Source organism: Malus sylvestris, chromosome 15, assembly GCF_916048215.2.
Source record: "Malus sylvestris chromosome 15, drMalSylv7.2, whole genome shotgun sequence".
Taxonomy (NCBI): Eukaryota; Viridiplantae; Streptophyta; class Magnoliopsida; order Rosales; family Rosaceae; genus Malus; species Malus sylvestris.
In genome coordinates this window covers 35,362,121-35,375,106 of record NC_062274.1, presented here as the reverse complement: position 1 = coordinate 35,375,106, position 12,986 = coordinate 35,362,121, and the positions used below count along the sequence as shown (strand labels likewise).

Below are 12,986 nucleotides of genomic sequence, written 5' to 3'. Positions count from 1 at the left end.
TTGAAATTGCGAGCGTACATGTCAATGTTGAGGGATGCCAACAGACGGAAATGGTTAAAATAATGTGAAGAAGGCAATGACGAAAAGCAGTGATGCATATGCGTAACTTAAGGCGTGCCTCTGCCCGGCAGCACTTAGTAGATCAATCTGTATCCGGAATAGACAATCTCCTTTGGAGGGATCGCGTGTCACCTTTGTTCCCATGCCGCTGAAATCGCATTTCCGGTAATCTTGGTCTCCTTTTTGGTAGAACTCATTGAAAGCAAAAGAGATTCTATCATGCATTTCCAAGTCACACGACCTCTTCCCTCCCAAGCTTGTGCAATCTGCCTGCGAGCACGCGTAATTGAACTCTGCTAGTGCACGGCTCAAGTTCCTAACATCGCTATTCAACACACACCACTGCTTCTGCAGGTATTTCACTCCCTCTACACCTTTTAGCATCTGATGTCCCGACGCTTGGCCGGAGAGGTCCATGGGAAACTTAGGCTTGCCATCGTAGCGAAATATTCCCCAATGGCGTTCAAAGTCCCCCGGAGCAATACTTTTCTCATCCTCGTCAAAGAGCCCGAACAGGTACACTTCCAAGTACCCTTTCCTAAGAGGGGTTCCCACTTGACTTGCCAGTTTCTTTAGGAGGCCATCATAGAACTTCTTCGCCAATCTGCTATTCCCATAGTCGTGGCCGTCAGTAGGCCATCCTACTTCCCCAATTACAATATCCAAGTTCGGGACGCCCGCCTTCTTAAGCGCCCAAAGAAGTGTGTCGTAATTTGCATCGAACACATTGCTGTACTGGGCACCGTTGTCTCTAACCGGCTTGCCACCACCATCAAAGAAAGCGAATTCTTTCGGGAAGCCGGAGCTTAGGGAGAGACTAAGGAAGGGATAAATGTTGACAACAAATGGCGACTTATGCGTACGAAGGAACTCCAGTATCTGCGACATGCTTTTCTTTATGTCCTTTCTGAAACGCCCGTCTGATGGTTTGTTGGAAGGAGATTCGTAAACATCAGCATTGAAGGGAACAACGCATTTGATTTTTCCTCCAACGCCAGCTTCGTCTAGGGCCTTTTGAACGTTTTTCACCGACGGGTAGACATCCTTAACAAAAGTACCGTTGTAACCTGTTAAGAATGGCTCGTTCCCGACAGCCACATAGCTGTGGAAGACAATTAAACAACAACAGATGGATCAGGTCAGTCAGTTTCGCTAATTTTTGAATCGGATGACACACATTTTGGACGTGAACACACGCACATGCATACCTTATGGTGACGCCCCCGTCATGAAGATACGCAGTGACATTCTGTTTGACCCATTTTCGGGCAGTTGCGTAATCATGGGCAATTTTGTTCAATTTTTCGTTGGGAATTCCGACCATGACATCAATTCCAGTGCCGGACAAGGCTTTCATGGTCGTAGGATCTGCATCGAAAAGCTTCACCTTCTTGATCCCGTTGTCCTTAAGCATCTTAACAACGTTGTTCGGAGGCAAAGGGTGCGACGACATTTGCCCCCAATTCACACCGAAACCTTGAACAAGGTCCAGGTCCACCCAGATTCCGAGCATTACGGAATACAACCACCATACAAGAAACATTTAGCTCTTAGCTAGGTAGCTACTGATCGTGATGGCGACACTTCTTTTGAACTGTGACTGCTCCTTAATTCTATGATTAATGGAGTTTAAGACGAAGAATTTAGCCAATGGAGTGGAGTTAGACAAAGATATATGCATGTGTTGGGCGGATTTGAAGGCCTCTTATTTATAAGAAAAGACACCAAAGGAAGCGCCAAGAAAGTTTGTTACTGGACTAATTTTTTCTAATTTTAGCTGCCTCTTTTCTACTAAACTTCCTACGTACGGACGCAATTTTAGTGTCTACTTTTCTCATATCATTTTTTCCGTTGGCTAAATTGTTCTGCATCCTACGTACATATATCCCGTGCTCAAGGCTGTAGAGAAACGAGCCTTGAAACTAGCTACTGGCTAGGTAGGGCACTTCACAATTTAGGACACCGTAATTATCTAATACAAGCATCGTAGATGGATAATTAAACTTGATTAATCACAGTGCCATATACAATTAACTTTTTTTATTTTACGTGGTTAGTTAATGGTGAAGTAGCTCATATCATCATCCACAACAGTCCTGCAAAGATGCTTAATGCATAAGCCGCACCAACCGCACCGTGCCTCGACGCTCCGGCGCCGACAATCTGAACTGGGAAGAGGCAATCTCCTACCGAGGGATTGCTTTTCGTGATAGTTGCCGTCCCATTAAAATCACATGCTCGAACATCTTGGTCTCTTGTTTGGAAGTAGAAGTTGAAAGCATAAGAGACGTTTCCCTGTTGATCCAAATTGCATGACCTTCCACTCCCCAAGCTTGTGCAATCAGACTCAGCGCAAGCGTAGTTCAGTTCCGCTTGCGTTTGGCTCAAGTTCTTAACGCTACTGTTCAACACACACCACTGCTTGTCCAAGTATTCCACTCCTTGTACGGCTTTCAGCATTTGATTTCCGGATCCTTTTCCGCTGAGATCCATTGGCAACTTTGGCTGTCCATCATATCGGAAAATACCCCAGTGACGTTCAAAATCTCCGGGAGCCACACTTTTCTGGTCTTCGTCGAAAAGGCCAAACAAGTAGACTTCGATTTTTCCCTTCCTAAGAGGGGTGCCCTCCTCCTTGCCAAGTTTCTTGAGGAGGCCATCGTAAAATTTCTTAGCATTTTTTATATTGGCATTCTTGTCACCATCGGTTGGCCATCCCACTTCCCCAATTACGATTTCCATGTTACCAAAACCTTCCTTCTTCAGTGCATTAATTAGCGTATCGCAGTTTGCATCAAACACATTTTTGTACTCGATGTTGTTGTCTCTAACTGGCTTGCTACCACCCTCAAAGAAAGCAAATTCTTGTGGGAAATCGGCGTTCTGGTAGAGACTAAGGAAGGGGTAGATGTTTACAACAAACGGGGCCTTACTGTCACGAAGGTGACGGAGTATCTCGACCATATTGTTCTTAATATCCTTTCGAAAACACCCGTCTGATGGTTTGTTTGACATTGATTCGTAAACATCAGCATTGAAGGGCACTGTGGCTTTGACTTTGCCCCCAGCTCCTGATTCATCTAGGGCCTTTTGAATGTTTTTCAATGCCGGGTAAGTAGTCTTAACGTAGGTACCGTTGTAACTCGTCAAGTATGGCTCATTACCAACACCCACATTGCTGTACATTAAAAGTTAAAACACAACAAAAATATGTTAATTAAACCTCTGATCATACTAATTTCAAGGATAGAAAAACGCATGCTAATTATATATGCAGATTAGGGAAAAGAAATTTAATCCAAACCTGATACTAACGCCGCCATCGCGAAGCCATTCGGTAACATTTTCCTTCACCCATTCTTGTGCCTCTGAGTAACTATCAGCAAGCTTTTCCAACTTCTCGTTCGGGATTCCGACCATGACCTGAATACCTGACCCGGCCAATGCATTCAAGGTCCAAGGCTCTGCGTCGAAAAGCTTCACTTTCTTGATCCCATTGTCTTTGAGCATCTGAACAACTTTTTTAGGAGGCAAAAGGTGCGATGACATTGTACCCCAGTTGACACCCAAACCTTGTGCAAGGTTGGTTGTGGCCAAACTCACGGACAAGGCCCATACGAGAAACACGGCGCGAGCCATGGTTTGAGCCGGCTGAACTATGGTGCACTACTGAGAAGATAGCCACACAATTAGTGACTGCTAATGATATCTTGGCTACAGGGCCTAGGTTTATGGTGAGGTTTCTTGGGGCTGAAGGAAGAGTTTTAAATATACGGATGGCCGCATTAGAGTAAGGTAAGTACGTACATCACATGGGTCTGCAAAGGCTGTAACTAATATTTCCAGTTTTAGGTTGTTGGTATACAAGAGCCATACAAGGTGTCAAGTTTTCTCAAACTATTTCCTTTTTCTAATTTTGGGTTTCTACAATTCACAGTTCTGCATGAAATGAGCGCCGCCTTAAAACTAGGCTCATTTAGGTTTTTTGTTAGAGAGTCTTGCAAACATAGGAAATTTTTTGTTTTATTACAACTTGTATATTCCACTATTAGTGTATCATCATATATTACAACAATTTTTTCTTTTAATAATTGGGCAACCAGTACAAAAATGTGAGTAGAGGACGGTAATGTTTACACTAAAAATATTATTGAGCCTTGGTTTGGTCAAGGTGTTTTACAAGGAAATAGAACTTGGGCCTTTAATTTACTCTAATAATAAACAGTGCATGCCCAAATTGTTTTTACTTGTCAAAGATACCAAAGCACTTTTATGTATTTTTGGAGGGAAAATGATCATGGATTTAAACAAAACCACCGTCTTGGTTATGCCAATCACTACAAGAAAATATGGCTTAGGTGACGACAAACATTCATAACATAAACATAAAAATTCGTCACACTTGACTATATGTGACGAAACTCTAGCGTCATTGGCACTTGCATCACCTATAGTCCACTAGACGAATTTTACTTTCGCCACATATTTTTAGTATACGTGACGCCACTTTTGTCATTTAGTAACAATATGTGTGACGAATTATATGTCACAAAATACAAAATTTTGTGGCCTATTTTTTCATCTCGTATCAAATTTATATGTGATGATTTTGTTGTCACCCAATATGATCACAGATATTGATATAGTTTGCATTCAATGACGCTAAAAGCATCATATATTCCTTTGATATGTGGTGCAACTTATGTCACATACGTTTAAATCAAATACCTATTTAGAAATAATAGTGATGAATTAATTGTTTTTTCCTATTTCGTAATCTAGAATTGCCGTTCATAACCATTATAAGGTAATACTTTACATTTTCATTAATCAACAATTAAAGTACATAAGTCAAATACATTCACCAAATGTACATCCTAAAAATTAAAGTCATGGTGATGTATCTCAAAAGAGAAGTATCTCAAAAGAGAAGTCTAAAACAGCTTGAGGTGCTAAGAGCATCAGTGGAGTCCTTATATAGAGACAATCACAGTATAAAATAAGTATAAAACAAATATATGGACAAAATTAATCTCCAATTGATTGAAAGGTAAGTTCTCAAAGTATAGAGACTTACCGGATACATAGTGTATGTACCCACATATTGAGGAATTGCAATGATGGACCCAACTGAATAATTTAAGTGGAAAGGCTGGTCCATCAAACCGAATGCTGCTGTGCAGCATGAATTTCAATAGCTGATGACGCGCGGGTGCAATTGGAGTCGCCAACAACCCTTGAGCTGCCTCCAGCGGAAGCCTCTTGGTTTTTTTTATTTTTTTTTATTTTTATTTTTTTTTATAATTCGTTTCAACATTCAATGGTCCCTATTACTAGTGTTTTTTTTTCTTCAATATATTAGTATATTACAATATATGAAATATAATAATTACGAGGTTAACACATTACAGTATATGAATTCTAATTTTTTTTTTTCATGTGTCCAACTATGTACCTAATTAATTTGCTAGGACATAATCTGATAATGAAGCAATTCTAATTAGTTTTCGTGAAGAAAAACATTTGGTGTCAGAATCAGATTTTTTTTAGTTAAAATATTCACAAAAATATTTTACAATATTATAACGTTAAATTAATTAAAAAAAAGTTAATATAAACAAAAAAATTGCACCTACTCAAATTATCACATAAAATTGTAAAAACCTCAAATTTTGAGATTCTACCATAAGAACTCTGTCATTGGAGGCAATATTCTTTTGTGGACACAATGATTCCCTTTTAAGTCCTTCTATGAGTACTCAAAAGTGATGGTTGAAGTCCCTAAATAAGGACTTAAATGGAATCATTGTGTCTCTAAAGAAATATTGCCTCTAAGACCATCTCCAACCCTTGGGTTAAAAGCCAAATTTTTTAGCTTAGAAAATTTAGCTTTTAGCCCAGAAACATCTTTTCTGCTCCAACCCTTCTGGCCTAAAATTTTAGCCTAGGATTATTAAAGAATGAACTTAGGCTAATTTTTTTCTTAAATTAATTTTTTTAAAGATAAAATATGTAGACTATCGTAAATTAATTTTATGAACATTTTAATCAAAAAATATTTAAATTCCAATAAATATTGAAAAATCACTAAATTTTCCACAAAACAAGCCTTCAACTTTCACCAATCTTTCAACTTTCACCAAACTTTCAACTTTCACAAACTTTCTCACAACTTTCACCAAGCATAAAGCAACATCTTCTTCAAGGTCCAATTACGACCCTTAATATGCTCTCTTGCCATGTTGAACAATTTGGAAATGGAAAGAAATGGTATAAAGATAAATCGGAAGAATTGTACAAGAAAATTGAGTTTTGTGTGGATGTTTGAACAAATACATAGGTATTTATAGAGTTTTTGGGTGAATTTTGAGTTAAATTATTTTTTTATATTATTTTAGCCGTTGGATTTAAATTTGGACCGTTAAATCTTTTATTTTACTGTTAGATTTGATTATATTCGATTTCAGCCGTTGGATTCAATAATATATAAATATAAAAAAAAATTGAATCTAGGCTGTTGGATGGAAGGAGCCGTTAGGGCTCATGCGGAACGTGGCTAACAGGCCCACGTGGGTGGGTCCCTAACAGTCGGAAGCCTCGTGCTTTAGGCGCATTAGGCATCATCGTGGGCTGCGTTTGGCGCCCAAACGCTAAAAAGCAATCCCTTCGACGAGGCCCACACCAACTTTTGGGCTAAATTTTGGGCGGAATCTGGCCTCAGTTTCCCATTTAGCATTTAGCCCAAAGTTTTCCCTTGGGTTGGATTGAGTTTGGGGGGAAATTTTGGGGGGAAATTTAGCCAATAGCCCAGGGTTGGAGGTGGCCTAATGGTAGTCTTTATAATAAAATCCCTAAATTTGAAGTTTTTATGGTTTTATGTGATAATTTGATTAGGTGCACATTTTTTTTATTTATGTTAACCTTTTTTTTAATTAATTAAAAGCTTTAAAAACATTAAAGTCTTCAATCAAGATTGTGGACCTCGTTTTCCACTAAAGGTGCACATTTTTTTGTTTATGTTAACCATTTTTTAATTAATTAAAAATAATAAAATTAAAAGCATTAAAAACTTGAATTAGGATTGTGGACCATGTTTTCCACTCAAGGTTGTTCGATATACAGTCCTTATATGAGATGACATACAATGTGTATCTGATGAGTCACTATACTTTAGGGACTCACTTTCCAATCCATTGGAGATTCATTTTGTCCCTATATATGTTTTATACCATTTTATACGACAATTGTCCCGATTTAGGGACTCCACTGAAGATGCTCTAACAAAAGACAGCTTGAGGTACCAACAAAAGACAAGTTTAAGCCAGAATAATGAAGGGCACTAACACCTATATACAGACAGCTTGGGTATTAACAAAAGAGAAGCCCAAGGCACATTTAGGTGCTAACAAAAGAAGTGTACCATGTGCATACTTGAAACTAACCGTAAAAGACATAATATCAACATCAGTACTCTTCCAAATCATGTTCTTCTAGCTTAGGATAAGTATTTTCACCCTCTGAAAATATCACCATCAGATTCTGTATAGTTGTTGGTCCTCCCTTGACTTGCAGCAAAAAACACCTTGAGTTTTGTGAACATACTTTCATCATCATTATGTAAACCCAATAGAGCTCTCGGTTATTCATTCTCATGTTGCAATTTGAGGAAACCATCTAACAAAAGCTTGATCTGATATCTCATATCATTTAACTCGAAACTTAAAGTTATAGAAGAATGCAACCAGAGGTATCCATACGAGGAAAAACACCTACACCATTAACAAATTTTCCCTTCCTTCCAAGGTTTTCAACCATGATTCCAAACTCTTCATCCAATGACACATGTATGGAGTCTGGTGGAGTACTCCTTGGATCAACTTCTCTCTCACTTCATCCTTATTTTTCTTCATGTTTTCCTTTCATAATAAAATAGAAACAATTTAGTTTTTTTCATTCCAAACATATCAACTATAATATGCTTAAGAAAACACAACTTGAGTACTTGTATGTTGTCCTTAACTGATGCAGAAGCAAATCTCATGCATAACCTGTATGTAAACATGATTTGTAGTTTCTATTTTAATATGAATTAAATTGGACTAGGCACATATAAATTTTTTCTCAACAAGTAACAAGAAGCAGAATTAGCATAAAGATATATTGGTGGGATAAGCAAAATCAAGAGAAGACAAAATTAATTCAGAACCAAATATACATACCAATGCAATGAGACAAGTAGTAGATAATCGAGACAATACATTCATGGGCATTTGTACACATCACAAGCTAATGGGGAGAAAGATTCTAATAAGACCAACTCGTACCTCTATCCCTGATTCCCTCATAACCAAAACTCCATATAATGTGAACCCAATGTAATGTTGAATACCTAGTGGGAAAATCTATGAGCTTTTTCTTGTGTCCCATTAATGAATTTACTCGAAAAGAATTTTGATATGGCTGAGTTCCGTCACTATAGTTATAAAACTTCATTTCCCTTCTTCCTCTCGACTTACTAAATCTACTAAAGGTCGTACCCAGTGCACAAGGCTCCCGCTTTACGCAAGGTTTGGGAGAGGTGAATGTCGGCTAGCCTTACCCCTATTTATGGAGAGGCTGCTCCCAAGTCTCGAACCCGAGACCTACCGCTCATGGGCGAAGGCACTTGCCATCGCACCAAGTGCGACCTCTGACTTACTAAATCTACTAACTGATCAAAATCACGAAATGTTAAACAAAGAACGTAATTTGATTCAATCACCAAAATAAACATCAAGATCCATAAAACATACCAAACACATCCCAACTAACATCCCATATCTAAAACAAGGATTTTCTAGCATAAACCGAACCATGCTATTACCGAGAGCCTTGGCCATGCACATCCAATGCTCCATTACTTTGGTGCATACCATACACTGGAGCCTATTAATATTTTCGTTAAACAAAACAAATGTTATTTCAAGAGCTAAACAATTTGTGTGTATTTACATTAATATACAAACCCCATATGCAAAATGTACAACCTTCATAAGCACACAGAGCTCTGGAAACAAAAAACAAGTTCTCTCTTTTCTAGATTGAAACGTACACCTAGATAAAGCGCAAGGTACAAATAGTTCAAGAGCTAAGGTCACTGACAATACTCATAGAGATTACTAGGAGTGCACAGAGAGGACTCCCTTCTGACTCCAAATTGTAAACCCGAATTTAGAAATACATATCAACATCATCCTAAAATTTAATTAAACATAAAAAATGAAAACATCTTCCACCCCAATAACACGAGTGAGATTTCTACAACTGGGTTTCTTCGTATCTTGAAAACCCAATACAAAAAATAAGAAAAGTTTCAAAATTTTCACGATTAAGACTAATTTTCAAGAGAGAAATAAAGAAAAATTCAGTAGTTTCAAGAGAGAGATATTTGAGTACCTTTGGAGAAGAAATTAGGAGAAAGGGTAGCTGATAAACTAATTCATCGTAAATAAAACAGAGTAAAGTATGAGAGCAAGTAGTAGAGATATGAGAAAGACGAAAGAACAATGGTACTTGCGGCCACCAATAATAAGTCGGCTAAGAGATTAAGTAGGGTGGGCGTAGATGTTGGTTTGGGGCTTTTGAATTTTAATTATTTTAATTATTTTTTTAAAAATTTTTCTCTACCTTTAGTACAAAAATGTTTTGCATTGTCTTTCTTCACATTCCCACGTGGCCTTATCTTAGATTATGTGAAGAATGTAATATTTTTGTCACCCAATAGAAATTATTGGGCGGTACAATTTGCCACTTAAAAATTTGTGAGGAATCTAAGATTTTTATGTGATGAACAACATTCCAAAAACAATTTGTATCCCGTGCTAGTTTGTATGTGATACCTTTTTCTTTTTTTTTTTAATTCCTCACTTATTATACTAAACTATGATGAATTTATGGGCGTAAAAAAATGTTGTCACCTAACCCATGTTTTCTTGTAGTGAATCCTCATTCACGACCCATATATTTTGAATTACTTTTCTATTGGTGCATTACTTTCTGGAAAGTAATCCTAGGTAGGCTTCAAATGAAAACATAGGAAACATTGATGGAAGAGGTGAAAGGTTTATAAATACAAGTGAATGGCTTAGACTAAAGGACACTCAAATCATTCAACAAAAATACTACAAGCTTTCAAACCAAAAGCTTTCTGCCTTTTACTTATTTCATTCATTTTGCCTTACCAAAAGATCACTTTGGGGTTTTTCAATTTAGAGAATTTGAAAAAAAAAACACCACACTACTTTACCATTGCCACTGCACCTATTGGATGAGAAAGACCTAGCAGTTCATCGTCTTCCTACTTCAACAATCGAAGATTCATTCGTATGGATACTAGTAGAGGGCTAACATTTGGGAGTCTCAACAATGAATTCATCTTCATATGAAATCTAAGGTTGGAATTTTTAACTTAATTTAAATTTATGACATGTTCTTAAAATTGTTTTACATGAACACAAGCACGTGGACTAACCTAGATCACGAATTAATTTAATAAGATTAAACGGAATCCAAAGTTCTGCCAATCATGCGTGTAAATTGAACTATATCATGCTTACGTCACCTTGCCACACTTCGCACAAGTGTACTAAAGTACTTAACCATGCTGTATAATGCCATAGCATTCTAATGATGCATGATGTGGAAATTCGGATAAGAATCTCCACGAAAGTACTTGAACTTGGGTTATGTAAGATTTTCCGGATGAAGTGCACACTCAATACTCAAAGAAAGAGAGCTCCTAACCTTGGCGACGATCTTGCTAGGAATATGAGGTTGAACTTCCCTCGATGCATCCCAAAGTTTGTCACAATTTAGGGGCTAACAACGTTCTTGTTCTTATGAGGATTCAAGGTCATCAAAGTTTAGATGATGGGGCTCCATTCGAGGAACTTATGCAATGTCCAAGGGATTGGAGTCTCGTTAGACTCGGATCCCGCCTGTAGAGGTATTATTGATAGTCTGACTATTATGCGGGGCACTCGTTCTCGGATTAGCAACTTCTGTTGGGGTTGGAGTAGAGTTGATACGATGGAATTACCGTTTTGGGGTTATAATACTTATATTCCTATAGGTGAAGACAAGAATATGAGTTTGTAGAGTAGTCATATTGAAGTTTTCCAGAGTTTTTATCCTTTTCTAGATGTCCATGAAGTTTGCCCTCTGCTCGAGAAGTTGTGTAGGTATTCTGCAATTTGTCGACATAGTCGTTGATCTTCAGTAAGGTCTTCCAAATCTAGTCTATGGTGAGAAATAAATTGTTCACGATGTGAGTGATGGAAGCCTCGGGGAATGAATTGTTTCCTATCATTGTGTTAATGTTAGCGTTAACTGAAATTCCTTCTACAGACATGGTTGTAGTAAAGTGATTTGGTTGGGTGGAATATGAGTTTACTCTCAATGAAAACACCAACTGTTAAAACCAAATTTCCACACCGTTGAGAAGGGTGGAGATGCACAAAATTGTTAACTTGTAAAATAACAAAAAACTATAAGCAGCTAAGAACCAGGGGTGGTGCGGGCCAAATGCTCTTTGAGGGTCAAGTTAGTAAGAAATATTATGAGACTCAAGTAGGAGGCAAGAGAATAAGTGTGCGATAATTACGTTACCAGAAACAAACCCTAGAAAAGTGTATTTATACTAGTCAAGACAAAGTTTTTTTAGGATATGGAATTCGTATTAAATTAAGAGAATCTCATAATATATCTAGGAGTAGATATTGTATCCTTTTAGGAGTTGGATTACTTATGGCGCACGCCAACCCTATATTGTAGGAACTCTAACAATATAGGAAACCTGGTTAATTCTTTTATGGATCAGGTTTTTGTTTCTTGCGAAACAATCATGGTTAATCTCAGCAAAATCATCAGACTTATCACGCTACTCCAGAACCATATGATGGTGACATCGCTAATCCGTTTGTGCAACTCTGCTGCGGAAGCTGCTAAGTCTATGAACATACTTATGAGGTACTTGTATTCTGATCCGACCTACTTTGACCATGAAAATCATGGTCCAACAATACACATCATGCTTAATCTTAGTTGACATGTGAATGAGTGTAGAAACTGCTATGCATACATCTTGCCACATGATTTCTTTGATTTTTTTTGTTTACTTGTTCTTAATGGATTCTTACTAGATCAGGTTTCAATATCTTGTGAAACAAACGTGGTCAATTTTAGCAAAGTCGTCAGACTTCGCGTACCGCTTCGAAATATGATGATGGTGGTAATGCTGCTCCGTTTGTGTACTCCGCTAAGGACAACTGGACTTCTGAGGTACTCGTGTTCCAATTTGCCTTACTCTAGTCCTGGAAAATTATGGCCTCACACTTGCATTTTTAATTATTTTAGTTTTCAGTTGCAAAACAAAATTTAATTTGTTATTTCATTGTTTGGTTAGGGTTCACATAAAGCTAATCAGTGCCTGTAGTTCGACATTCTTATTTGTGCCATTTTACTATCCTTATATATGCACTTGGAAGCAATAGAACATAAATGAGACAGGTTCTCAAAAATGAATAAAATGATTGGGAAGAGACAAAGGGATTAGGGAATCAAGTTGGTGTGGCGGTTGTTAGTGAATGAGATGACTTGGAGGTTGGCGAGCTGGATGAGCTAGAAAAGAATCGGACTGGTGATGATTTTAGGGAAGAGAATGAGCTGAATCAACTCTATGAGGTTGGCAATGAAGGGCAGGAGTAAGAGGCCGGTGCAGAGGTTAATGGTGGTGACGTGGCTGGAGGAGTGCTAAATAAGGTGGGGCTAAGGTCGGGGGCGGATAGGTCCCAAGCAGAGAAGAATGTGGTGGGAGAACCAAGTTCATGTCCATGAATTGGGTTTGTTTCTTTCCCTTTTTTTTCTCAGTGTGAACAAAGTGGTTCTCC

General features: G+C 37.9%; 1 protein-coding gene, 1 long non-coding RNA gene and 1 pseudogene across 2 annotated transcripts; all 3 read right to left on the bottom strand.

Moving 5' to 3' along the window:
- Positions 1–54: 54 nt before the first annotated feature.
- Positions 55–1,741, bottom strand: LOC126602933 (glucan endo-1,3-beta-glucosidase 8-like; annotated as a pseudogene).
- Positions 1,742–2,083: 342 nt separating this feature from the next.
- Positions 2,084–4,156, bottom strand: LOC126605389 (glucan endo-1,3-beta-glucosidase 8-like). The gene is made up of 2 exons (XM_050272772.1): positions 3,365–4,156; positions 2,084–3,238 (listed from the first exon to the last, which is right to left on the bottom strand). The coding sequence occupies exons 1-2, from the start codon at positions 3,697–3,699 to the stop codon at positions 2,134–2,136; spliced, it is 1,440 nt and encodes a 479-aa protein (XP_050128729.1). The 5' UTR covers positions 3,700–4,156; the 3' UTR covers positions 2,084–2,133.
- Positions 4,157–7,735: 3,579 nt separating this feature from the next.
- On the bottom strand, positions 7,736–9,658 carry LOC126604689 (uncharacterized). The gene is made up of 2 exons (XR_007616714.1): positions 9,496–9,658; positions 7,736–7,976 (listed from the first exon to the last, which is right to left on the bottom strand). It is a non-coding gene; the product is annotated as an uncharacterized LOC126604689 (long non-coding RNA).
- Between the last annotated feature and the right edge of the window lie 3,328 nt (positions 9,659–12,986).

What these genes read in the sequence shown, in the direction of transcription:
- LOC126605389 (XM_050272772.1), bottom strand. Translation starts at nt 3,699, where the DNA reads ATGGCTCGCGCCGTGTTTCTCGTATGGGCCTTGTCCGTGAGTTTGGCC. An exon ending in GATGGCGGCGTTAGTATCAG is followed by an intron (nt 3,239 to 3,364) that starts GTTTGGATTAAA and finishes TTTAATGTACAG; the next exon opens with CAATGTGGGTGTTGGTAATG.